Here is a 23,704-nt window from a genome sequence, read left to right as displayed (position 1 = left end):
CTGGCGGCCGGAGGAGCGCGGGGCGGGGCCGGGGCGGGGCCGGGGCGGGGCCGGGGCGGGGCCGGGGCGGGGCCGGGGGCTGGGGGGGGGGTCCCGGGGAGGGTTGGGGGTCCCGGGGGGGTCCCGGATCCGCCCGCGCCCCCCGCCATGGCCGCCCGGAGCCTCTGCCTCCTCCTCCTCCTCCTCCTCCTCCTCCCGCTGCCGCCCCCGGCCGCCCCCGACGCGCCCGGCCCCGCCTGCCGCCTCCGCCGTAAGAGCCGGGGGACCCCGGGACCCCCCGGGACCCCCGGGAACCCCAAAACCCCAGTGACCCCCAGACACCCCCGGGACACCCCGGGACCCCCAGAGACCCCGAAACCCCCCCGGGACCCACCGGGACCCCCAGCCCCTCCCCCCTGCAGACCCCTCCCCTCCGCTCCCCCCGGGCCCTGTCAGAGCCCCCCCCGCACAGGGGGCGCTCCCCCCGCTCCCCCCTCCCCCAGGTGTTTGGGGCCCCGCCCCCTCCCCCGGGGCCCCGCCCCGTTTTCACCCCTCCCCCTTTTTCGCAGGGGTCCCGGTGCCCCTCCCGCGGGGGGCGGGGCGCTGCCGGCCGGGGGGCGTGGCCTGGCTGGGCGCGTGCGCGGGGCACTGCGAGTCGCGCGCCGGCCCCGCCCCCCGCGCGCTGCTGGAGGCCGGGGGGCGTGGCCTGCTGGCCGAGGCGCGCTGCTGCACCATGGAGCACGTGACCAGGGTGGGCGGGGCCGCAGCCCTGGGGGCGGGGCACGGAGGGGCGGGGCGGGGCGGGGGCGGGGACTTTGGGGCTGTGGGTGGGGCCTGTGGGTGGGGCTTGGGTGGAGCGGGTGTGGCTGCACAGCTGTGGGCGTGGCCGGTGATGGCGTGGAGGGGCACACAGGGGTGTGGCCTGCGAGGGCGTGTCTTTGTGTGGGCGTGGCCTGTGAGGGTGTGGCAGGCTCGTGTGGGTGTGGCCTGTGGGGGCGTGGCAGGTCACACAGGTGTGGGTGTGGCCTGTGAGGGTGTGACATGCTAATGTAGGTGTGGGTGTCGTCTGTGAGGGCGTGTCCTGGTGTGGGCGTGGCCTGTGAGGGCGTGTCCTGGTATGGGCGTAGCCTGCAGGGGCGTGGCAGGGTGTGTCCAGGCATGGGCGGGGCATAGCCGGGTGTGTCCGGGCGTGTCCCAGGGCGTGGCCGGCGCTGACCCCGCCCTCCCCCAGGTGCAGCTGAGCCTGCGCTGCCCGGGGTGGGCGCGGCCGCTCCGGACGGTGTCGGCCACGGCCTGCGGGTGTGACCTGTGCCGGCGGGCGCGGTTCTGACCGGGCCGGGCCGGGCCCGAGCCCCGGAACTGCCCCAGAACGGACCGGAACTGACCGGACCTGACCGGAACTGACCCCTGGTACCCACCTGGAACTGACCCGGTACCGACCCCGCTTCTGAGCCGGTTCCGCCCTCACCCCCCGGTCCCCATTAAAGGCCGCAGCTCGAGGGGCTCTCGCAGTCTCGGGGGTCTCGGGGGGGGGGCACGCCGGGATTGCCGCCCCCAAAACTCCTTTATTGACCCCAAAATCCTTCACTGACCCCAAAATCCTTCACTGACCCCAAAATCCTTCACTGACCCCAAAACTCCTTTATTGACCCCAAAATCCTTCACTGACGCCAAAGCCGCCCTCGGGGGTCCCGAGCGCCCCCAGCCCCGGCTCTTCCAATTTCCGGGAACGTGAATTTCCCCAAAAATTGGGGAAAAAACGGGGTAAAAAAGAACTTTTGGTGTCACTTCCGGCAGAAACCCCGCCTCTTCTCCTCCTCCCCTCCCCTGGGCCCCCGCCCCTTTTCCGCGCTCCGCGGGCGCCCATTGGCCGGAGCGCACGCGCACGCCGCTCGCCGCGCTCTGATTGGCCGGCGGGCTGCCGCTCCCGCTGACTGACGGGGCGCGCCGTCAATCAAACCCTCGGCAGCCAATGAGAGCCGCGGATCGGGAGCGGAAGTGCGTGGGCGGAGCCGGAAGCGGCAGACTCCGGTGGTGCCGGTGCCGATCCCGGGTCGGGCCCGGTGGTGGCGCCGGTGCCGGCGCTGATCCCGGAGCCGCTCCCGGAGCCGGAGCCGCTCCCGGTTCCTCTCTCAGTGCCGGCGCTGATCCCGGTGCCGGCGCTGATCCCGGTTACGCTCCCGGTGCCGGCGCTGATCCCGGTGCCGGTGCCGCCGCCGCCGCCGCGATGCCGCGCTGGGCGCGGGGCTGGCCCGAGGCGCTGAAGGCCCGCGCCGCCCGGTACGCGCTGCAGCGCTGGCTCGGGCCCTTCCTGGAGGAGCCGCTGCGGCTCGAGCAGCTCGGGCTGGACCTGCGCGGCGGCACCGGGAGCCTGCGGGAGCTGCGGCTGCGGGCGGCGGTCAGCGGGGACGGGAGCGGGGGGGACAGCGGGGACGGGAACCGGGGGGACAGCGGGGACAGCGGGGACAGCGGGGGACAGCGGGGACGGGAGCGGGGGGGACAGCGGGGACAGCGGGGGACAGCGGGGACGGGAGCGGGGGGACAGCGGGGACAGCGGGGACACCGGGGACGGGAACCGTGGGGACAGCGGGGACAGCGGGGACGGGAGCGGGGGGGACAGCGGGGACAGCGGGGACAGCGGGGACAGCGGGGGACAGCGGGGACACCGGGGACGGGAACCGGGGGGGACAGCGGGGACAGCGGGGACGGGAGCGGGGTCGGTTTTTTGGGGGGATTCTGAGGGGTTTGGCGATTCCGCGGGTGCTTTTGGGGCGTTTTGGGTCAGTTTTTGGGTTGGTTTTTTGGGGCAGTTTTGGGTCAGTTTTTGGGTTGGTTTTTGGGGCAGTTTTGGGTCAGGTTTTGGGGCGGTTTTTGGGTTGGTTTTTGGGGCGGTTTTGGGCAGTTTTGGGGCGGTTTGGGGCTGGTTTTGAAGTGATTTTGGGACGGTTCCGTGAGGGATTCTGGGGCGGTTTTGCGGCTGATTTGGGGCTGATTTTGGGGTGATCTCGGGGCGGTTCCGAGCTGACTGGGGGCTCCCGCCGCCCCAGGCCGTGGACGAGCTGCTGGCGGCGGCGGGGGCGCCGCTGGAGCTGCGCCAGGGCGGGCTCGGCGCCGTCACGGTCACCGTGCCCTGGGCCGCGCTGGGCACCGAGCCCGTGCGGCTGCGGCTGCACCGCCTGCGCCTCGTGCTGCGGCCCCGTGAGTGGCACCGGGACCCCCGGGACCCCCGGGACCCCCGGGACTGCTGGGACCACCTGGGACCACCTGGGACCTCTGGGACCCCCTGGGACTGCTGGGACCCCCTGGGACCACCTGGGACCTCCTGGGACCTCTGGGACCCCCTGGGACTGCTGGGACCCACCGGGACCCCCGGGACCCCCGGGACTGCTGGGACCACCTGGGACCCCCTGGGACCCCCTGGGACCACCTGGGACTGCTGGGACACCTGGGACCTCTGGGACCCCCGGGACCCCCGGGACTGCTGGGACCCCCTGGGACCACCTGGGACCACCTGGGACTGCTGGGACCCCCTGGGACCACCTGGGACCACCTGGGACCCCTGAGCACCCCTGAGCCCCCCCGTGACCCCCCCTGAACCTCCCCGTGTCCCCCCCGTGTCCCCCCCGTGTCCCCCATGTCCCCCCTGTCCCCCCCGTGACCCCCCTGTCCCCCCTGAGCCCCCCCTGTCCCCCCAGGGCCGCCGGGGTCGCCGGGGCCGGGGTCGCCCCCCCCGGGGGGGCCGCGGCAGGGCCGGGACCCCCCCCAGGAGCCGCCCCCGCTGGAGGGGCTGGAGGCGCTGGCCACGAGCATCGAGGCAGGTGAGGGATGGACGGACGGACGGACGGACGGACGGATGGACAGGGGACAGGGGCTGGGGGACACGGGGGAGCAGGGGGGCGCCCAGGTGTGCCTGGGGGAGGGGTCCTGCTTCGGGGGTGCGGAGGCCGCAGCTGGCCCCTCCCCCCGTGTCCCCCCCAATGTCCCCCCCAATGTCCCCAACATCCCCCCAATGTCCCCAATGTCCCCGATGTCCCCAATGTCCCCAATGTCCCCAATGTCCCCGATGTCCCCCCAATGTCCCCAATGTCCCCAATGTCCCCAATGTCCCCAATGTCCCCAATGTCCCCGATGTCCCCCCAATGTCCCCAATGTCCCCAATGTCCCCAATGTCCCCGATGTCCCCAATGTCCCCAATGTCCCCAATGTCCCCCCAATGTCCCCAATGTCCCCAATGTCCCCCCAATGTCCCCGATGTCCCCCCAATGTCCCCAATGTCCCCGATGTCCCCAATGTCCCCTCTGTCCCCAATGTCCCCAATGTCCCCCATGTCCCCGATGTCCCCAATGTCCCCGATGTCCCCAATGTCCCCAATGTCCCCAATGTCCCCGATGTCCCCAATGTCCCCAATGTCCCCATGTCCCCCCCAATGTCCCCTCTGTCCCCAATGTCCCCGATGTCCCCGATGTCCCCAATGTCCCCCAATGTCCCCCATGTCCCCGATGTCCCCAATGTCCCCGATGTCCCCGTGTCCCCCCAATGTCCCCGATGTCCCCAATGTCCCCGATGTCCCCCCAATGTCCCCGATGTCCCCAATGTCCCCGATGTCCCCAATGTCCCCAATGTCCCCCAATGTCCCCAATGTCCCCCATGTCCCCGATGTCCCCAATGTCCCCAATGTCCCCAATGTCCCCGATGTCCCCAATGTCCCCTCTGTCCCCAATGTCCCCATGTCCCCCCCAATGTCCCCTCTGTCCCCAATGTCCCCAATGTCCCCCAATGTCCCCGATGTCCCCAATGTCCCCCATGTCCCCCCCAATGTCCCCGTGTCCCCGCAGTGCTGCGCCGCCTGCAGGTGCTGCTGGAGGACACCGAGCTCTGCCTGGAGCTGCCCCCGCAGCCCGGGGGGGGCCCGGGGGGGGCCCTGGAGCTGCACCTGCCCAGGTGAGGGGCTCGGCCGTGCCCTGGCCGTGCCCTGGCCGTGCCCTGGCTGTGAGCCCGGTGTCCCCAGCTGTCCCTGTCCCCAGGGTGGAGTACGAGGACTCGGGGGGGGCTCCCGGGGCCGGCCCCCCCGCCGTGCTGCACAAGGGGCTGCGGCTGCGCGACCTGCGGCTGCTGTGGGCGGAGCCCGGGGCGCAGGTACGGCCGGGACACCTGTGGCACCTGTGTCAGCTGTGGCACCTGTGTGTTACCTGTGTCAGCTGTGTCACCTGTGTGTCACTTGTGTCACCTGTGTCACCTGTGTGTCACCTGTGTCACCTGTGTCATCTGTGTCATCTGTGTGTCACCTGTGTCAGCTCTGTGTCACCTGTGTCACCTCTGTCAGCTGTGTCACCTGTGTGTCACCTGTGTCACCTGTGTCACCTGTATCACCTGTGTGTCGTTCCTGTGTTAGCTGTGTCACCTGTGTCACCTGTGTGTCACCTGTGTCACCTGTGTGTCGTTCCTGTGTTAGCTGTGTGCCACCTCTGTGTCACCTGTGTCATTCTCGTGGTACCTGTGTAACCTTTGTGTTCCCCCACTGTCCCCATTGTCGCTCTCTGTCTGCTGTCCCCCTGTCCCTCAGTGTCCCCCTGTCCCTCTGTCCCTCAGTGTCCCTCTGTCCCTCAGTGTCCCCCTGTCCCTCATGTCCCCCTGTCCCCTCAGTGTCCCCCTGTCCCCCTGTCCCTCAGTGTCCCTCTGTCCCTCTGTCCCTCTGTCCCTCAGTGTCCCCCTGTCCCTCACGTCCCCCTGTCCCTCTGTCCCCTGTCCAGGCTGTCCCCCCACAGCTCGGGGCGCTCCTGCCGGGCCCTGCGGAGCTTTGGCTGCGCCTGAAGCAGAACGAGAACGTGCCGGGCCCAGCGGTGGGACTGGGGGGACTGGGAGGGACTGGGGGGACTGGGAGGGACTGGGGGGACTGGGAGGGACTGGGGGGGACTGGGGGGACTGGGGGGACTGGGGGGACTGGGGGGACTGGGGGGGACTGGGGGGACTGGGGGGACTGGGGGGACTGGGGGGACTGGGGGGGACTGGGGGGACTGGGGGGACTGGGGGGACTGGGGGCACTGGGGGCACTGGGGGGACTGGGGGGCACTGGGGGGACTGGGGGGGACTGGGGGGGACTGGGGGGACTGGGAGCACTGAGGGGACTGGGGGGACTGGGGGGGACTGGGGGGGACTGGGGGGACTGGGGGGCCTGGGGGGACTGGGGGGCCTGGGGGGACTGGGGGGACTGGGGGGCACTGGGGGGCCTGGGGGGACTGGGGGGCACTGGGGGGGACTGGGGGGACTGGGGGGACTGGGGGGGATGGGGTTTGGGTTTGGGCATTTCAGGGCAATTTGGGGTCTCATTCGGGGGGGTTCTGGGGGGGTCTCATTTTGGGGTATTTTGGGGGTTTTTGAGGTTTCCTTTTGGTGTTTTTGGGGTTTTAATTCAGGGTATTTTGGTGTTTTTGGGGTCTCCTTTTGGGGGATTTTGGGGATTTTGGTGTTTTTGGGGTCTCACGTTCGCCGTCCCCAGGTGGAGCTGGAGGGGAAGGTGGGGGCCCTGCACCTGCTGCTGCCCCCCCCCCTGCTGGGGACCCTGCGGGGGCTGCTGGGGGCCCTCGACCCCCCCGGTGAGAGCCCCTCCCCCCGGGGGGGGCACCCCAAATCCCGGGGGGAGGGGCTCGAGGGGGGGTTTGGGGTCTCTCGGGGTTTTTGGGGCTCCCCCGGGATCCTTTGTGGGGGGGTTGGGGGTGTCCCCGAACCCCTGAATCCTCTGGGGGGCAGGGGGGTGCTTTGGGGGGCTGTGTGTTATTTGGGGGGGGGTTGGGGGGCAGTGGGTTATTTTGGGGTGCCCTGTGCTGTTTTTGGGGGGGTTTTGGGGCAGTGTGTTATTTTGGGGTGCCCTGTGCTGTTTTTGGGGTGCTCTGACCGGCCGTGCCCCCCCAGGGCCGCCCCCCGGGGGTCGCAGCCGCCCCCTGGGCCCGCAGGACCTGGCGCTGATCGAGCGGGAGCTGAGCCGGGGGCTGCGGGGGGGGCGCGGCCCCCCGAGCCCCCCCGGGGGGGACCCCGACAGCGGTGAGGGGGGGGGGGGATTTTGGGGGGGCTGGGGGAGTCTGGAGGGGGGTGGGGGAAGGGGCTGAGGGGGGAATTGGGGGAATTGGGGGTCCGGAGGGTGTTTGGGGGGGGCTGGGGGGATCTGGGGGTGTTTGGGGGGGGGCTGGGGGGATCTGGGGGTGTTTGGGTGGGGCTGGGGGGGATCTGGGGGTGTTTGGGGGGGGCTGGGGGGATCTGGGGGTGTTTGGGGGGGCTGGGGGGGATCTGGGGGTGTTTGGGGGGGCTGGGGGGATCTGGGGGTGTTTGGGGGGGGGCTGGGGGGATCTGGGGGTGTTTGGGGGGGCTCTGGGGGCGCTCCGGAGGTTCTGGAGGGGCTCGGGGGGGGGTTGGGGGGGGTCAGAGGGGGATTTTGGGGGGTTTTTGGGGGGGTCCTCACCTCTTTTCACCCCCCCCCCCCCCAGAGCTGTTCTACTCCATGACGGGGTCCCTGGGGGGGGACGACAGCGCGACCCCCCCCGGGGACAGCCCCTCCCCCAGCCCTGCCGTGAGTCGGGGGGGCCTGGGGGGGTCTCGGGGGGGATTTGGGGCTTTTTGGGGTCCTGAGGGGTAAAATTTTGTGGTTTTATTTTGAGGGGGGGGAGTTTGGGATGGGGGAGACATTTTGGGGGTCCTGGAAGGGGAAGGTTATTTTGTGGGGGGGCCGGGGGGGTCATGGGAGCCGGGGGGGGGATTTTGGGGGTTTAACAGGGAATGGGGGGGCTGATTTTGGGGGGGAATTTCATGGTTTGACCCCACCCTCTTCACCCCTCCCCCCCCCCCCACCAGGGGAGCCCCCGGCGCCGCCGCCCCTCCCCCCACAGCTGCGCCCCCCCAGGTGAGTCCGGGGGGTCCCCGGGGGGGGTCCCGGGGGGTCCCCGGAGCCCCCCCAGGTCTCTGACGCCGTGTCCAGGCCGGGGTCCCCCGTGCCGGGGGGGGCTGCGGGTGCAGGTGACCCTGGGGACCCTCACGGCCGTGCTGCCCGAGCAGGGCGGGGCCCCCAGCCCCGCCCACCAGCGCCTGTGGGCGGAGCTCTGCGACGGCCACGCCCACCCCGCCTGGGACCACGCCCTGCCCTTCCCCCACCTCAGGTAAGGCCCTCCCCCACCCCCCAATGTCCCCAAACCCCCTCGGCCCCTCCCATCCACCCCCGCCCCCATTTCCACCTCCTTGTCCCCAAATTTGTCCCCCCCCCTTTTTTCCCGTTTTTCTTCCTTTTCCTTCCCTTTTTTCTCCATTTCCCCACCCCCATTCCCAGCCCCCCGCAGCCCCCCAGGACCCCTCCCCACGTCCCCACTTTGTCCCCCCTTTATCCCCCCCATTGCCCCCGCCCCCGCTGACCCCGCCCTGCTGACCCCGCCCCACTGACCCCGCCCCACTGACCCCGCCCCCGCTGACCCCGCCCCGGCTGACCCCGCCCCTGCTGACCCCGCCCCACTGACCCCGCCCCACTGACCCCGCCCCCGCTGACTCCGCCCCCAGGCTGTCGGCGGGGGGGGCGCAGCTGGGGCTGGACTCGGGGGGCGCGGGGGGGCCCCGGGGGGGGCTCTCTCTCGCCCGCCTGGAGCTGCTGGAGGAGCTGCCGGGGGCGCGGCCGCCCCGCCTGCAGGTGGGCGTGCCCGGGGCGTGGCCAGGGCGTGGCCAGAGCGGGTGGGAATGGGAGGGTGTGGTTAAAAGCGGGTGGGGCCTGGGGAGGGTGTGGCTGTGGGATGGGGCCTAAAGAGAGGTGGGGCTGGTGGGTGGGGCCTGGGGAGGGCGTGGCCAGCAGGGTGGTGGGAAATGGGTGTGGCTGTGGAGGGGTGGGGCTGACACTAATGGGTGTGGCTGTGGAGGGGCGGGGCTGACACTAATGGGTGTGGCCCGTCAGGGTGTGGCTATGGAGGGGCGGGGCTGACACTAATGGGTGTGGCCTGTCAGGGTGTGGCTATGGAGGGGCGGGGCTGACACTAATGGGTGTGGCTGTGGAGGGGCGGGGCTCACACTAATGGGTGTGGCCTATCAGGGTGTGGCTATGGAGGGGCGGGGCTCGCACAGTGAGGCGGGGCCTGTCTGGGTGTGGCCACCCTGCCCATCCCTGGCCCCGCCCCCAGGTTCTGTGTTTCCCCACCCCCCCGGCCGCCGGCCCCGCCCCCGCCCAGCCCGTGCTCCGCCTACGCTGGGGCCCTCCCGGCCCCGCCCCCCGCGGGGCCCCGCCCCTCCCCAAGGTGAGTGGGGGAGGGGGGGCCCCAGTGCCCCCCCCGGCAGGGTTTGGGGAGGGGGGCGGGGCCGTGGGGACCCCCCCAGGGCCCCCGGGGCTGCCCCCGCCCCCCCCAGACCCCGAAATCCGCCCTGCCCCCCCAGGGCCCCGCCCCCCCGCTGGAGCTGGGGGTGGAGCTCCGCCCCCTCGAGGCCGAGCTGGACCTGGGGCTGCTCGAGCGCCTCGGCCCCGCCCTCGCCGCCATCTTTGGCCCCGCCCATGACACGGCCATGGCAGAGGACACGCCCCCTGGAGAGGTGGGCGGGGCTAGAAAGGGTGGGGTTTGTGGGGGAGGAGCTGGGGAAGGGCGGGGCTTGGGAGGGTGGGGCTGAAGGGGAGGGGCTTGAAAGGGGTGGGGCAATGGGGAGGGGCTTAATGGATGGGACCAACGGTGGCTTGGGATGGGAGGGGCTTAAAGTGGGAGGAGTTCAGGAATAGGGAGGGGTTGGTGAGGGGAGGGGCTTGGTCAGTGGGTGTGGCTGATGGGAGGGGCTTGGCCAGTGGGTGTGGCTGATGGGAGGGGTTTGGTCAGTGGGTGTGGCTGAGGGGAGGGGCTTGACCAGTGGGTGTGGCTGATGGGAGGGGTTTGGTCAGTGGGTGTGGTTGGGGCAAATTGTGGGCGTGGCTTTCTGATGATTCCTCATTGTGTCCCGATGTTGCCCCGCCCCCAGGCGCGGTGGGCGTGGCCCCTGGTGCGGTGGGCGGCGCCGGGGGCGGGGCTGCGGCTGTGGCTGCCCCTGACCGACCTGCGCCCCGCCCCCGCCCGCGCCCCCCCGCCCCGGCTCCGCCCCGAGAGCCTCCGGGTGGGGCTGGGGGCGCCCCGGGGCTGGGCGGGGCCGGGGGGCGGGGCCATGGCCTGCGAGCACCTGGAAGGTGAGCGGGGAGGGGACACGGGGTGGGGGGGGGAGGACAGGGGGGAATGGGGGGCACTGGGGTGGGGGGGATGGGGGCAGGGAGGGGACCCTGCTGGGGACAGGGGGGACAGGGGGGGGCGTTAGTGGGGACAGGAGGCGGCAGGGCCGTGGGGGCGGCGGGGGGGCTGTGACATGGGGGGGACACGGAGGGGAGGGGACACGGCTGGGGTGGGGGGCGGCGCGGGGGCAGGGCCGTGACCCGCCCGTGACCCCCCCGTGACGCCCCCGTCCCCCCCTGTCCCCAGTGACCTACGAGGCCGAGGACATGGGGACCCTGCCCTGCCTGCGCGCCGAGCCGGGGCCCGGCCCGGGGGGGGCCCACGGCGTCCCCACGTGAGCGGGGGGGGGTCCTGGGGGGTCCTTGGGGGTGGGGGAGGGATCCTTGGGCCTGGGGGGTCCATTTTTGGGGGGCTCCTTGCACCCCTGGGGTCTGTGGGGGGGGATTTGGGGGCTCCTCCCCATCCTGACCCCCCCCCCCCGTGTCCCCCAGGCTGGAGGTGACGGTGGCCGTGGCCCCCCCGCAGGGCCCCCCCGGGCCCCCCCCGACCCCGTTCTCCGCCCGGCGCAGCATCTACGAGAGCCACGAGGTGCAGCCCCCTCCCCGAATTCCGCCGGGGGGCGCGGGGGTCTCTCAGGGCTCCGGGGGTCGCCCCCAAGCCCCCCCCCGGTGCCACCTGCCCCCCTCCCCCCCCCCAGCTGGTGCTGCCGGGGACCCCCGAGGAGCTGGGGGCGTTCGTGGGGGGGGCCCTGGGCGGGGCCCCCTGGAGCCTGCAGGTGACGCTGCCCCGCGCCCACCTGAGCCTGAGCCCCCCCGAGCTGCTGCAGCGGCTCTACAACAGGTGAGGGGGGCAGGGGACAGGTGAGGGGTGACCCGTGGGGGGCTGCCTCATCGCGGGGGGAGCCCCGAAACCTGGGGAGAAGCCCCCGCACCTGCCGGGGCTCCCCAAACCCCGCGGGTGGCCACGGAACCCGGGCACACCTGGGGGGCTCCTGAGTGGCCGCAGGTGAGGGGGGGACACACCCGGGGACACACCCGGGGACACACCCAGGGACGCACCTGGGGACACACCCGGGGACACACCTGGGGACACACCCGGGGACACACCCAGGGACACACCTGGGGACACACCTGGGGACACACCCGGGGACACACCCGGGGACACACCTGGGGACACACCTGGGGACACACCCGGGGACACACCCGGGGACTGGGGGGTCTCGAGGGGCTCCCCTGGACCCCTGAGCCCCCCCTGAGCCCCCAACCCCCCCCAGGATCAACAACGACCTCCTGCTCTGGGACCCGGCTGGCCCCGCCCCCTCGGTCAGCCCCGCCCCCTCCGGGGACCACGCCCCTCCGGAGGACTCCGCCCCTTCAGAAGGCCCCGCCCCCTTCAGGCCCTGCAGGTCGGCGCTGGGCACAGGTGAGACCCCGGGACCCCCCCCAAATCCGGGCTGTCCCCTCGCTCTGCGGGTCCCCCCCGACCCCTCCGTTGTCCCCCAGACTCGGAGGATGACGAGGATGAGGATGAGGAGGACGAAGGCCCCGGGGGGTCCCCGCAGGACCCCGGGGACCCCCCCGGGCCCCCCCAGAGCGGCGGCGCCATCCTGGTCACCGTGCCCTGGGGCCGCGTCACCGCCGAGCGTCCCCCCGCGGTGAGGGCCGGGGTCCCCAAGTGCCACCCGGGGTCACCCCGGGTCACCCTGAGTCCCCAGTTGTCATCCTGTGCCACCCCAGGGGTCCCCAAGTGCCACTCGGGGCCACGCCGGGGGTCCCCCTTTTGTCCTGTGTCCCTTTGGGGTCCCCTGGGGTCCTTTCCTGTCCCCCCCCCCGTGTTCCCCCCCCGCCGGTGATCTCGGGGTGTCCCCAGGGGGGTGGGGGCCGTGGGGGAGGGGCAGCGTGTGACGCCGTTTTTGGGGTGTCCCCAGGGGGGTGGGGGCCGTGGGGGAGGGGCAGCGTGTGACGCCGTTTTTGGGGTGTCCCCAGGGGGGTGGGGGCTGTGGGGGAGGGGCAGCGTGTGACGCCGTTTTTGGGGTGTCCCCAGGGGGGTGGGGGCTGTGGGGGAGGGGCAGCGTGTGACGCCGTTTTTGGGGTGTCCCCAGGGGGGGGTCCCGGGCTCACGGCTGGTGCTGGAGGTGGGGGAGGGGCGGCTCTGCATCCTCCCCCGCCCGGGGGGGGTCCGGGGCCTGTCCCGGGCCTGCGCCGACGCCCGGAGCCTCGTCCTGCTGCACGGTACCCCGAAACCGGGGGGCCCCGAAACCGGGGGGACCCCAAAACCGGGGGGACCCAAAACCGGGGGGGGGGGGCAGGGTGGAAATGGGGGGGAGAGACAAAACAGGGAGGGGGGAGGGGGCAGAATGTGGGGCCAAAAACATGGGGGGGGGGCCGAAATGTGGTGGGGGAGGTGTCCCGAGATGGGGGGGAAGTGAAGGAGGGGGTGTCAGAAACGGGGGGGGAAATGCCCTGGAAATTGGGGAGGGGGACACGCAGTGGGGGAGGGGGATCTCTTTGGGGGGGGGGGCATGGAAGGTCCCGGTTTTTGGGGGGTGTCAGAACCTCTCTGGTTTTTGGGGGGGGTCTCTGGTTTTGGGGGGGAGTCTTTGGTTTTTGGGGGGAGTCTCTGGTTTTCGGGGGGGTCCCTGGTTTTTGGGGGGAGTCTCTGGTTTTCGGGGGGGCTGTGCCCCGTGTCGGGGTCCCCCAGCCCCTCCCCCACCTTCTCCCCCCCCCAGGCCCGGTGCCGGAGGAGGGGGAGGGGCCGCCCCCCCCCCTGCACCCCACCCTGGTGCCCTGGGAGGAGCCCGCGCCCCCCCCCGGGGTCCCCCCGCCCCCCCGGATGTTGGCGCTGGCGCTGGGCAGCCACCTGAGCCCCCGCGGGGACAGCAAGGTGGGGACAGGGGACAGGGGACAGGGACAGGGACAGGGACAGGGACAGGGGACAGCAAGGTGGGGACAGGGACAGGGACAGGGGACAGGGACAGGGACAGGGGATGGGGACAGGGGACAGGGACAGGGGATGGGGACAGGGACAGGGGACAGCAAGGTGGGGACAGGGACAGGGACAGGGGACAGGGGACAGGGACAGGGACAGGGACAGGGGACAGGGACAGGGGATGGGGATGGGGATGGGGACAGGGACAGGGACAGGGGATGGGGATGGGGACAGGGGATGGGGACAGGGACAGGGGACAGGGGACAGGGACAGGGGACAGGGACAGGGGACAGCAAGGTGGGGACAGGGACAGGGACAGGGACAGGGGATAGCAAGGTGGGGACAGGGGACACAAGGACAGGGGGACGGGGACAGGGACACAGGATGGGGACAGCAAGGTGGGGACAGGGTCAGAGATGGGGATGGGGACATTGGGACACAAATGGGGGGACACTGGGGGACACGAACGGGAGGGACTGAGGGGACATGGGGGGGTCACTGGGGGGTAGGGGGCGCTGGGGGACACTGGGGGGGACACAGTGGGGCACGGGAGGGACAGAGCTCATGGGAAGGGGCAGGAGGGACTTTGGGGACACCCCCCAGTGTCCCCCCAGTGTCCCCCCAGTGTCCCCCCAGTGTCCCCACAATGTCCCCGCCGTCCCCAGGAGCTGGAGGTGGCCGTGGCCCTCGAGGGGGTGATGCTGCGGCACCGCCCCGACCCCCCCGGGACCCCCTGGTACAGCCAGGTGAGGGGGACCCCGACCGGGGACCGCGGGGGTGTCCCCAGGGCTGGGGGGGCCCTGCTGGGGAGATTTGGGCTTCCCGTTCTTGGGGTTCTCATTTTTGGGGTTCTCATTTTTGGGGTTCCTGGTTTTGGGGTTGTTTTGCTCATTCCTGTTTTTGGGGGTTTTTGGAGTGGCTGGGGTTTCTCTCAGGCAGTTTTGTGGTTTTGCAGTTTTTTGAGTCATTCGTGTTTTGGGAAGGTTTTTGACAATTTCCCATTTTTGGGTTTTTTTGGGGGAGTTTCGTGGTTTTGTGGTTTTTTTGGTTGTTCCTGTTTTGGGAGGGTTTTTGACAATTTCCCATTTTTGGTTTTTTTTATTTTTTTATTTTTTCCCACGGGGTTTCTCATTTCTGGGGGCTCCCGGGGTCACTTTTGGGGTCCCCCCGCAGCTGCTGGCCCTGCTGGCCCTGGAGGACGAGCCGGTTTTGGGGTACGTGGCCCCCACCCCCCTGACCCAGCTGCACCTGCACCTGCAGCGCTGCGCCCTCGACTACAGGTGGGCACCCCGAAAACGAGGGGGGCACCCCGAAAACGGGGAGTCCAAAACGGGGATCCTGGGAGGGGGCTGACCCCAAAATGGGGATCCTGAGAACGGGGGTGACCCCAAAACAGGGCTGCTCTGGGGGGGGGGGGTATCGGTCCCTTTTTTGGGGGGCTCCGATTTTGGGCTCCCCCGAGTGCGACACCCCAAACCAGGGGGGGCTTTGGGGGGGGGGGGGGGCACCCCGAGGCCTTTCCCGGGGGGGTGACCCGGATTTGGGGTGCCCCCCGCCCCCCAGGCCGGCGCCCCTCGCGCTGCGGGTGCTGCTGACGGCCGAGACCCTGAGCGTCACCTGCGGGAGCGGCCCCGAGCCCCGCCCGGGCGCCCTCAGGTGGGCCCGGGCCCTTCTGGAGGCACCGGGGGGATTTTGGGGGGTCCTGGAGGTGCCTGGGGGGGGTCTCCGCGGCGTTTTCTGGGGAGTTTCCCGGGAGATTTTTGGGATCGGGGAAGGCCCTGGGAGGATTTTGGGGTTCCTGGGGGGATTTTGGGGATTCTGGGGGAGGTCCCGGGGGGGTTGGGGGGGGGGTCCTGGGGGGGGGTTTTGAGGCTCCTCGGGATTTTTTGGGGAATGCCAGGGAAGGTTTAGTGCTCCCACAGCTCCCAGGAGTTTTTAGGGGGTCTGGAGGGGGGGGGTTGGGGGTTCGGGGGGTTTTTGGATGTCCGGGGGGGGGCTTGGGGGTCCGGGGGGGGTCTGGGGGCTTTTGGGGGTGCTGCCCCCCCTGACCCTCCTCCCCAGGCTCCTGGTGGATGATGGCTCCGTGTTCCTGAGCGAGCGCTGCGGGGGGGCGGCGCTGGACCTGCAGAGGGGTAACGGGACCCCCAAACGGGACCCCCCAAAACGGGACCCCCAAAACGGGACCCCCAAACGGGACCCCCAAATGGGACCCCCCAAAACGGGACCCCCAAAACGGGACCCCCCCAAAACGGGACCCCCAAACGGGACCCCCCCAAAACAGGGCCCGCCCAAAACGGGACCCCCAAATGGGACCCCCAAACGGGACCCCCAAATGGGACCCCCCAAAACGGGACCCCCAAAACGGGACCCCCCCAAAACGGGACCCCCAAACGGGACCCCCCCAAAACAGGGCCCGCCCAAAACGGGACCCCCAAATGGGACCCCCAAACGGGACCCCAAAACGGGACCCCCAAACTCGGACCCCCCCAAAACCAGGTCTGGGGGGTCACTCCGTGGTCACTGCGGGGGGGTCACGGGGGGGTCTCCCGGTGTCCCCCCAGATTTCGTGTCCGTGCTGGACGTGGATTTCCTGGAGCTGCTCCTGAGCACCGGCTGGGGGGGGGACGGCGAGGGGGGCGCGGTGAGTGGGGGCGGGGCGCGGGGGGGGCGGATCGGGGGGGGGCCGGGGGGCTTTGGGGGGGCCAGGAGGGGTCGCTGGGATTTGGGGTGATCCCCCCTCCCCCCCCAGGAGCTGCTGGGGCTGGGGGGGGGGCGGGGTCCTGAGGGGTGGGGGGGGCATTTTGGGGGGGGTCAGGGAGGGTCGGGGGGGGGCAGGCGGGTTTGGGGGGGCTCGGGGGGGGTCAGTGCCCTCTCCGGTGCCCCCCCCCCGCAGGCCCCCCCCGAGGAGCTGCTGGTGGCCCCCGCCCGCCTGCGCGGCCGCACCTGCGCCGACAGCGCCGCCGCCCTGGCCCGCCTGCTGCAGCACCTGGGGACCCCCCCAAGGGCCCCCCCGGGACCCCCCCCCGGCGAAGGACCCGCCCCCCGCCCGGGGGCACCTGGGGAGAGACCCCCGGGACGGGCAGAGCCCCCCCCGGCGGGAGAGCAGGTGGGGCTGGGGGGCAAAAATGGGGCTGGGGGGGGGCCAAAATGCGGCTGGGGGGGCGCACGGGGACCCCCAGTGCCCCCCCCAATTCTGCCCTCCCCCCCCCCCCCAGGCCGCCCCCGCCCCCATCAACCAGCAGGACCTGACAGACGCCCTGAGGGACCCCCCCGGGGACCCCCCCGGGGACGCCCGGACCCTCGGTATGGGGGGGCTGGGGGGGGTTTGGGGGTGGGGCGGGGTCTGGGGGGGCTTTGGTGTGTCTGGGGGGGCCCATTTTGGGGCTGGGGGGCCCATCCTGAGTCTGGGGGGGCTGTCCTGGGTCTGGGGGTGATGTTTTGGGTCTGGGGGGGCCTTGATGGGTCTGGGGGGGCTGTTCAGGGTGTCGGGGGGGTTCTTTGGGGTCTGGGGGGGCTGCTCTGGGTCTGGGGGGGTTCTTTGGGGTCTGGGGGGGCTGCTCTGGGTCTGGGGGGGCTCTGACCCCCCCCTCTCCCCCCAGCCCAGGCCCCGGCCCCCCCGGCCCCCCCCGTGTCCCTGTACCTGTTCCCGGGGGAGGGGGGGGGCTCCGCCCGGGCCCCCCCCGCGGCCCCCGAGCCCCCCCGGGGGGGCGGCGCCGACCCCGACCCCGACCCCGACCCCGAGGGGTTCTGCGTCCTCGAGGCCCCTGAGACCCCCGAGACCGTGAGTGGGGGGCTCTGGGGGGTTCGGGGGGGTCTGGGGGGCCCCGGGTGACTTTGGGGGGGTCCCTAGGTGACATTAGGGGGTGCCCCTATCTGCAGGTGACACTGGGGGTCCCCAGGGGACAATAGGGCAGGTCGGAGGCGACCTTGGGGGTTCTCAGGTGACATTTGGGGTCCCCAAGTGACAGCGAGCTGTCCCTGTCCCCAGGTGGCACTGGGGGTGTGTGTAGGTGACACTGGCTGTCCCCAGGTGACACCAGGAGCTGTCCCCAGGTGCCATCGGGGCGGTCCCCAGGTGCCATTGGGGCTGTCCCCAGGTGCCATCGGGGCTGTCCCCAGGTGCCATTGGGGCTGTCCCCAGGTGACACCGGGAGCTGTCCCCAGGTGCCATCGGGGCTATCCCCAGGTGCCATTGGGGCTGTCCCCAGGTGCCATCGGGGCTGTCCCCAGGTGCCATTGGGGCTGTCCCCAGGTGACACCGCCCGTCCCTGTCCCCAGGTGCCATCGGGGCTGTCCCCAGGTGACACCGGGAGCTGTCCCCAGGTGCCATCGGGGCGGTCCCCAGGTGACACCGCCCGTCCCTGTCCCCAGGCCGCCCCCCGGCTGCGCTGGCTCGCCCCCGGGCCCCTGCGGCTCCGGCCCGGCCACTTCGGGGTCCCGCGGGGGGAGCGGGACCGGCTGCGCCCCCCCCCGGGGCTGCCCCCGCCCCGCGCCCGCCTCGTCCTGCGCGACCTCAGCCTCACCTGGGCGCTCTACGGGGGGCGGGACTTCGGCCCCGCCCAGCGCAGGTGGGACACGCCCATGGGCGGGGCTGGGGACACGCCCCAGGGTGGGACACGCCCGTGGGTGGGGCTCATGGGGACACGCCCCAGGGCGTGGCTGGGGACACACCCATGGGTGGAGCTGATGGGGATGTACCTCAGGGTGGGACACGCCCATGGGCGGGGCAGGGCTGGGTGTGGCCATTTATAAGCAGGGAGGCGCCCAGGTGGGCGTGGCCATGGAATGGACACACCCCAGGGCCACAGGGGTGGGGCTGGTGGGTGTGTGCAGTGGGCGTGGCCGGAAGGGACAGTGGGTGTGTCCGCACTGACCCCGCCTCTGCAGGCCCCGCCCCCGCACCGCAGGCCCCGCCCCCCCGCGGTGGCGCTGCCGGGGGGGCCCCGGGAGGGTCCCAGAGCAGCTGATGGAGCTGCACCTGGGCAAGGTGAGGGGGCGGGGCCTGGGGCTGCACCTGGGCAAGGGGAGGGGGCGGGGCCTGGGGCTGCACCTGGGGGTCCCGGGGAGGCCAGGGGGGGCACTTGGGCAGTTCGGGGGTCCCGGGGGAGATTTTGGGGTCCCAGGGCGGTTATGGGGGGCGCTGTGGGGGGGAGGAGGTTGGGCCGAGGTGGGGTGGGGGGTCCCGGGGGGGGTTTGGGGCTCCTGGGGCTGTTCTGGTGTTTCCGGGGGGGGGGTTTGGGGTGCGCTGGGGGGGATTTTTGGGCTCTCCGGGGGGGTTTTGGGGTGTGCTGGGGGGGATTTTTGGGCTCTCCGGGGGGGATTTTTGGGCTCTCTGGGGGGGTTTTGGGGTGTGCTGGGGCGTTTCCTGCCCCAGCGCCCCCCCGTGCCCCCCCCCCCCGCCCCCCAGGTGTGCTTCCAGCACGAGACGTACGCGGCCGAGCCCGGGGGGGCGGCGGGGGGGGCGCGGGGGGGCGCGCTGGGCCCGGGGGAGGCGCCCACCTCCCGCCTGGTGCTGCTGGTGCCCGAGCTGGAGCTGCGCGACCGCCTGGGGGGGGGCGGCGCGCCCCCCTTCCTCTGCCGCCACCCCCGCGCCGGGCCGCCCCCGCAGCCCCCCACGGTACGACAGCCCGGGGCCGGGACCCCCGATCTGGGACCCCCAAATGTGGGACCCCCCCAAATCTGGGACCCTCCCCCCAAATATGGGACACCCCCAAATCTGGGACCCTGAATGTGGGACCCTCCCCCCAAATGTGGGACACCCCCAAATCTGGGACCCTGAATGTGGGACCCTCCCCCCAAATATGGGACACCCCCAAATCTGGGACCCTGAATGTGGGACCCTCCCCCCAAATGTGGGACACCCCCAAATCTGGGACCCTCCCCCCAAATGTGGGACACCCCCAAATCTGGGACCCTCCCCCCAAATATGGGACACCCCCAAATCTGCCCCCCCCCCCCCCGCAAATGGCACCCCAAACGTGACCCCTGCATCTTAGACACCCCCAAATCTGAGACCCCAAGCGTGACCCCGATTGTGAGACCCCGGATCTGTGACCCCAAATGCGGCCCCGCCCAACCCCCCCAAACGCCACCTCATCTCTCGACACGCCCCAAACCCGACCCCCCCCGAATCCCCAAACCTGCCCCCCCCAGCCGTGACCCCCCTGCCCCGAGACCCTCCCCAAATCTGACCCCAAATCTTCCCCCTCCCCAAAGCATCCCAAAAACGACCCCCCCTTTTCCCGACCCCCCGTGCCCCCCCCTTTGATGACCCCTTTTGGTGCCCCCCCAGCTCTGGGTCAAGGCCCTGCGGGTGCTGCCCCAGCCGCCCCCCCCTGGGGGGGTCCCCGAGTGCTGCCTCAGGGTCACCCTGACCCCGCTGCGCCTGCACGTGGACCAGGTGGGGCTGGGGGTCTTTGGGGGGGCCTGGGGAGGTCTGGAGGGGCCTGGGGGGCCCTGGAGGAGTTTTGGGGGTCTTCGGGGGGGTCTGGGGGGTGTTAGGGGGGTCTTTGGGATGTTTTATGGGGGTCTTTGGGGTTTTTGGGGGGTCTCTGGGGTGTTTTTGGGGTCTCTGGGGTGTTTTTGTGTCTCTGGCTGTTTTGGAGGGTCTCTGGCTGTTTTTGGGGATCTCTGGCTGGTTTTGGGGGTCTCTGGCTTTTTTGGGGGGTCTCTGGCTGGTTTGGGGGGTCTCTGGGGTGTTTTTGGGGTCTCTGGCTGTTTTTGGGGTCTCTGGCTGGTTTTGGGGTCTCTGGCTGTTTTCGGGGGGTCTCTGGGGTGTTTTTGGGGTCTCTGGCTGTTTTTGGGGATCTCTGGCTGTTTTCGGGGGGTCTCTGGCTGTTTTCGGGGGGTCTCTTGCTGTTTTGGGGGTCTCTGGCTGGTTTTGGGGATCTCTGGCTGGTTTTGGGGGTCTCTGGGTTGTTTTCGGGGGGTCTCTGGCTGTTTTTGGGGTCTCTGGCTGTTTTCGGGAGGTCTCTGTCTGGTTTTGGGGTCTCACGCTGCCCTCTCCCCCCCAGGACGCGCTGATTTTCCTCAGGGATTTCGCCGGCGCCTTCCTCGCCCACCTGAGCCCCCCCCCGGGCCCCCCCCGGGACCCCCGCCCGGTACCGCGGCCCGGGGGGGAGGGGCCGGGCTGGGGGGAGGGGCTCCGGGCTCTTGGGGGTCCCCTCACCGCTCCCCCCCCACTTCTGCAGCCCCCCCCGGGCTCGGGGACCCCCCCCAGCCGGAGCCGCCCCCGGACAAGGACCCCGAAACGGAGACGCCCCCGATCTACTTCCGGTGGGACTGGGGGCATTGGGGGGCACTGGGGGCACTGGGGGGCACTGGGGGCACTGGGGGCACTGGGGGGCACTGGGGGCACTGGGCTGTCCTGGGCTGACGGCGCTGTCCCTGTCCCCTCCCTGTCCCCTCCCTGTCCCCAGCGAGTTCCGCTTCACGGCCGATGTCCCCGTCTGGCTGGATTACCGCGGCAAGCGCGTCACCATGGAGCAGGTGACGACGGGGGGTGACAGGGGGTGACAGGGGGTGACAGGGGGTGACAGCCCCGCCCGCGGCCGTGTCCCCGCTGCCACCATCCCCTGGTGGCCCCGGGCCTGTCCCTGACTGCCGCTGTCCCCGTGGTGTCCCCTGCTGTCCCCATGCCCCAGTGATGCTGTCCCCTCACCGTCCCCTCTCTGTCCCCTCTCTGTCCCCTTACTGTCCCCTCACTGTCCCCTTGTGTCCCCTCGCTGTCCCCAGGGCGCCCTGGCCGGGATCCTGATCGGGCTGGCGCGGCTGAACTGCTCCCAACTGCGGCTGAAACGGCTCTGCCACCGCCAGGGGTGGGACAGGGGACAGGGGGACAGGGGGACAGGGGGACACCGGGGACAGGGGGACAGGGGGACACCGGGGACAGGGGGATACTGGGGACATTGGGGACATTGGGGACATTGGGGACGGGGGACACCAGAGACAGGGGGATGGCGGGGACACTGAGGACACTGGGGACAGGGAGGCCACTGAGGACACTGGGGACACTGAGGACAATGGGGACAGTGGGGACAGTGGGGACACGAGGGTGGACACGGGACAAAGGGGCTGGTGGGGGCCTGGGGGTTCCGAGTGACCCCAAAGTCCCCATTCCTGTGTCCCCCCTGTCCCCCCTGTCCCCGCAGGCTGCTGGGGCTGGGCCGGGTCGTGTCTTACGCGGTGACCGAGTGGCTCCGGGACATCCGGTGTCACCAACTGCCGGGGCTGCTGGGGGGGGTGGCACCCGTGCACGCGGTGCTGCGGCTCTGTGAGTGCCACCGGGGCCACCGCTGCCCCCGTGTGCCCCCGTCCCCAGTGTCCCCAGTGTCCTCATTGTCCCCAGTGTCCTCAGTGTCCCAGTGTCCCCAGTGTCCTCAGTGTCCCAGTGTCCCCAGTGTCCCCAGTGTCCCCAGTGTCCTCATTGTCCCCAGTGTCCTCAGTGTCCCAGTGTCCCCAGTGTCCCAGTGTCCTCATTGTCCCCAGTGTCCTCAGTGTCCCAGTGTCCCCAGTGTCCCCAGTGTCCTCATTGTCCCCAGTGTCCCCAGTGTCCCCAGTGTCCTCAGTGTCCCCAGTGTCCTCAGTGTCCCAGTGTCCCCAGTGTCCCCAGTGTCCTCATTGTCCCCAGTGTCCCCAGTGTCCCCAGTGTCCTCAGTGTCCCAGTGTCCCCAGTGTCCCAGTGTCCTCACTGTCCCCAGTGTCCCCAGTGTCCTCAGTGTCCCCAGTACCCCCAGTGTCCCCAGTGTCCCCAGTGTCCTCAGTGTCCCAGTGTCCCCAGTGTCCCCAGTGTCCTCAGTGTCCTCACTGTCCCCAGTGTCCTCATTGTCCCCAGTGTCCCCAGTGTCCCCAGTGTCCCCAGTACCCCCAGTACCCCCAGTGTCCCCAGTGTCCCCAGTGTCCTCAGTGTCCTCAGTGTCCCCAGTATCCCCAGTACCCCCAGTACCCCCAGTACCCCAGTATTCCCAGTACCCCCAGTATCCCCATTATCCCCAGTACCCCCAGTACCCCCAGTACCCCAGTATTCCCAGTACCCCCAGTATCCCCTGTCCCCTCAGGGCGCGCTCTCCGGGACCTGCTGCTGCTGCCGCTGCTGGGGGGGGGTCCCGGGGGGGTGGCCCGGGGGGTGACCCGCGGTGTCACCGCGCTCGGGGCCGCCTCGGCCAGCGCCGCGCTGGGGCTGGGGACGAGGCTGCTGCGGGGGCTGCAGGTGGGACCCCAGCCCCAGATCCCCCCGAATCCCCCCGGCACCCCAAATCCACCCCCGAATCCCCCCGGGACCCCAAAATCCCCCCAAATCCCCCCGGGACCCCCAAATCCCCCCGGGACCCCAAAATCCCCCCCGAATCCCCCCGGGACCCCAAAATCCCCCCAAATCCCCCCGGGACCCCAAATCCACCCCCGAATCCCCCCGGGACCCCAAAATCCCCCCAAATCCCCCCGGGACCCCAAATCCACCCCCGAATCCCCCCGGGACCCCAAAATCCCCCCAAATCCCCCCGGGACCCCAAATCCACCCCCGAATCCCCCCGGGACCCCAAAATCCCCCCAAATCCCCCCCGGGACCCCAAATCCACCCCCGAATCCCCCCGGGACCCCAAAATCCCCCCCAAATTCCCCCGGGACCCCAAAATCCCCCGGAACCCCGAATCCACCCCCGAATCCCCCCGGGACCCCAAAATCCCCCCGGGACCCCCAAATCCACCCCCAAATCCCCTCAGGACCCCCAAAATCCCCCCTGGGACCCCCAAAATCCCCCCGGGACCCCCAAAATCCCCCCCGGGACCCCCACATTCCCTCTGGACCCCCCCCGGCCCCCCCGGGGGTCTCGGGGGGTCCCCGCAGTGTGTGGGGGGGGTCCGGGCTGTGACCTTTGACCCCCCAGGCTCTGGCCGAGGCCCTTTATGGACTCGTGGCCCCCCCGGGCCCCCCCCGGCTCCTCGCGGCCCCCCCGGAGCCCCGGGGCCAGCGGCACCAGCGCCTCCCAGTACGGACCAGTAGGGACCAGTATGGGCAGCGGCGGGGGGCTCCCAGTTGGGGTCGGGGGGGTCCCAGTATGGGCTGGGGTGGGTGCGGGGGGCTCCCATTGTGGTTTGGGGTGATGGGGGGCTCCCAGTATGGCCCAGTTTGGGGTCGGGGGGGTCCCAGTTCACCCTGGCGGTGCTGGGGGGGGGGTGCTCGTGCCCCCCAGTACCCCCCAGTACCCCCCAGTACCCCCCAGTACCCCCCCCCTTCTCTCCCCAGCGCCCCCCCGGCTCGAGGAGCGGCCCCGCCCCCACCGAGGGACTGGGGGGGCCCCGACCCCCGCCGCGACCCCACCCCCAATAAACTGGGAGAGACTGGTTCTAACTGGGACTGCGACTGGTTCTTACTGGGGGGAACTGGGACTGGGACTGGGAGTGGCACTGGTCCTTACTGGGAGCGGTCCTTGCCCCTTTCCCTGGCACTGGTCCTTACTGGGATTGGTCCTTGCGGGTTTCCCTGGCACTGGTCCTTACTGGGAGCGGTCCTTGCCCGTTCCCCTGGCACTGGTCCTTACTGGGAGCGGTCCTTGCCCGTTCCCCTGGCACTGGTCCTTACTGGGAGCGGTCCTTGCC

At 71.1% G+C, this 23,704-nt stretch overlaps 1 protein-coding gene across 2 annotated transcripts; it reads left to right on the top strand.

Moving 5' to 3' along the window:
* Positions 1 to 632: 632 nt before the first annotated feature.
* On the top strand, positions 633 to 21,349 carry ATG2A (autophagy related 2A). Of its 2 annotated transcripts, none has more exons than XM_053968170.1 (40): positions 633 to 730; positions 1,211 to 1,411; positions 1,949 to 2,377; positions 3,027 to 3,177; positions 3,675 to 3,797; positions 4,815 to 4,920; positions 5,004 to 5,115; positions 5,730 to 5,819; positions 6,476 to 6,572; positions 6,889 to 7,017; positions 7,458 to 7,540; positions 7,822 to 7,870; positions 7,946 to 8,123; positions 8,515 to 8,641; positions 9,123 to 9,236; positions 9,373 to 9,525; positions 9,940 to 10,141; positions 10,428 to 10,515; positions 10,673 to 10,769; positions 10,879 to 11,021; positions 11,455 to 11,603; positions 11,684 to 11,835; positions 12,283 to 12,412; positions 12,910 to 13,064; positions 13,775 to 13,855; positions 14,283 to 14,389; positions 14,673 to 14,765; positions 15,171 to 15,241; positions 15,671 to 15,750; positions 16,003 to 16,215; positions 16,325 to 16,412; positions 16,709 to 16,890; positions 17,481 to 17,677; positions 17,997 to 18,096; positions 18,517 to 18,726; positions 19,402 to 19,509; positions 20,123 to 20,384; positions 20,528 to 20,597; positions 20,844 to 20,926; positions 21,260 to 21,349. In XM_053968170.1, the coding sequence occupies exons 3-39, from the start codon at positions 1,952 to 1,954 to the stop codon at positions 20,863 to 20,865; spliced, it is 4,938 nt and encodes a 1,645-aa protein (XP_053824145.1). In that variant the 5' UTR covers positions 633 to 730; positions 1,211 to 1,411; positions 1,949 to 1,951; the 3' UTR covers positions 20,866 to 20,926; positions 21,260 to 21,349. The 2 variants fall into 2 exon arrangements, with proteins under 2 accessions (XP_053824145.1, XP_053824146.1); XM_053968171.1 differs by having other exon boundaries at positions 1,211 to 2,377; positions 20,123 to 20,209; positions 20,300 to 20,384.
* The last annotated feature ends 2,355 nt before the right edge of the window (positions 21,350 to 23,704 follow it).

This window comes from Vidua chalybeata, chromosome 32, assembly GCF_026979565.1.
Source record: "Vidua chalybeata isolate OUT-0048 chromosome 32, bVidCha1 merged haplotype, whole genome shotgun sequence".
In the NCBI taxonomy this organism is placed as follows: Eukaryota; Metazoa; Chordata; class Aves; order Passeriformes; family Viduidae; genus Vidua; species Vidua chalybeata.
This window is presented reverse-complemented; position numbering and strand designations above follow the sequence as displayed.

What these genes read in the sequence shown, in the direction of transcription:
- ATG2A (XM_053968170.1), top strand. Translation starts at nt 1,952, where the DNA reads ATGAGAGCCGCGGATCGGGAGCGGAAGTGCGTGGGCGGAGCCGGAAGC. An exon ending in GAGCCTCGTCCTGCTGCACG is followed by an intron (nt 12,413 to 12,909) that starts GTACCCCGAAAC and finishes TCCCCCCCCCAG; the next exon opens with GCCCGGTGCCGGAGGAGGGG. An exon ending in AGCGCGTCACCATGGAGCAG is followed by an intron (nt 20,598 to 20,843) that starts GTGACGACGGGG and finishes CGCTGTCCCCAG; the next exon opens with GGCGCCCTGGCCGGGATCCT.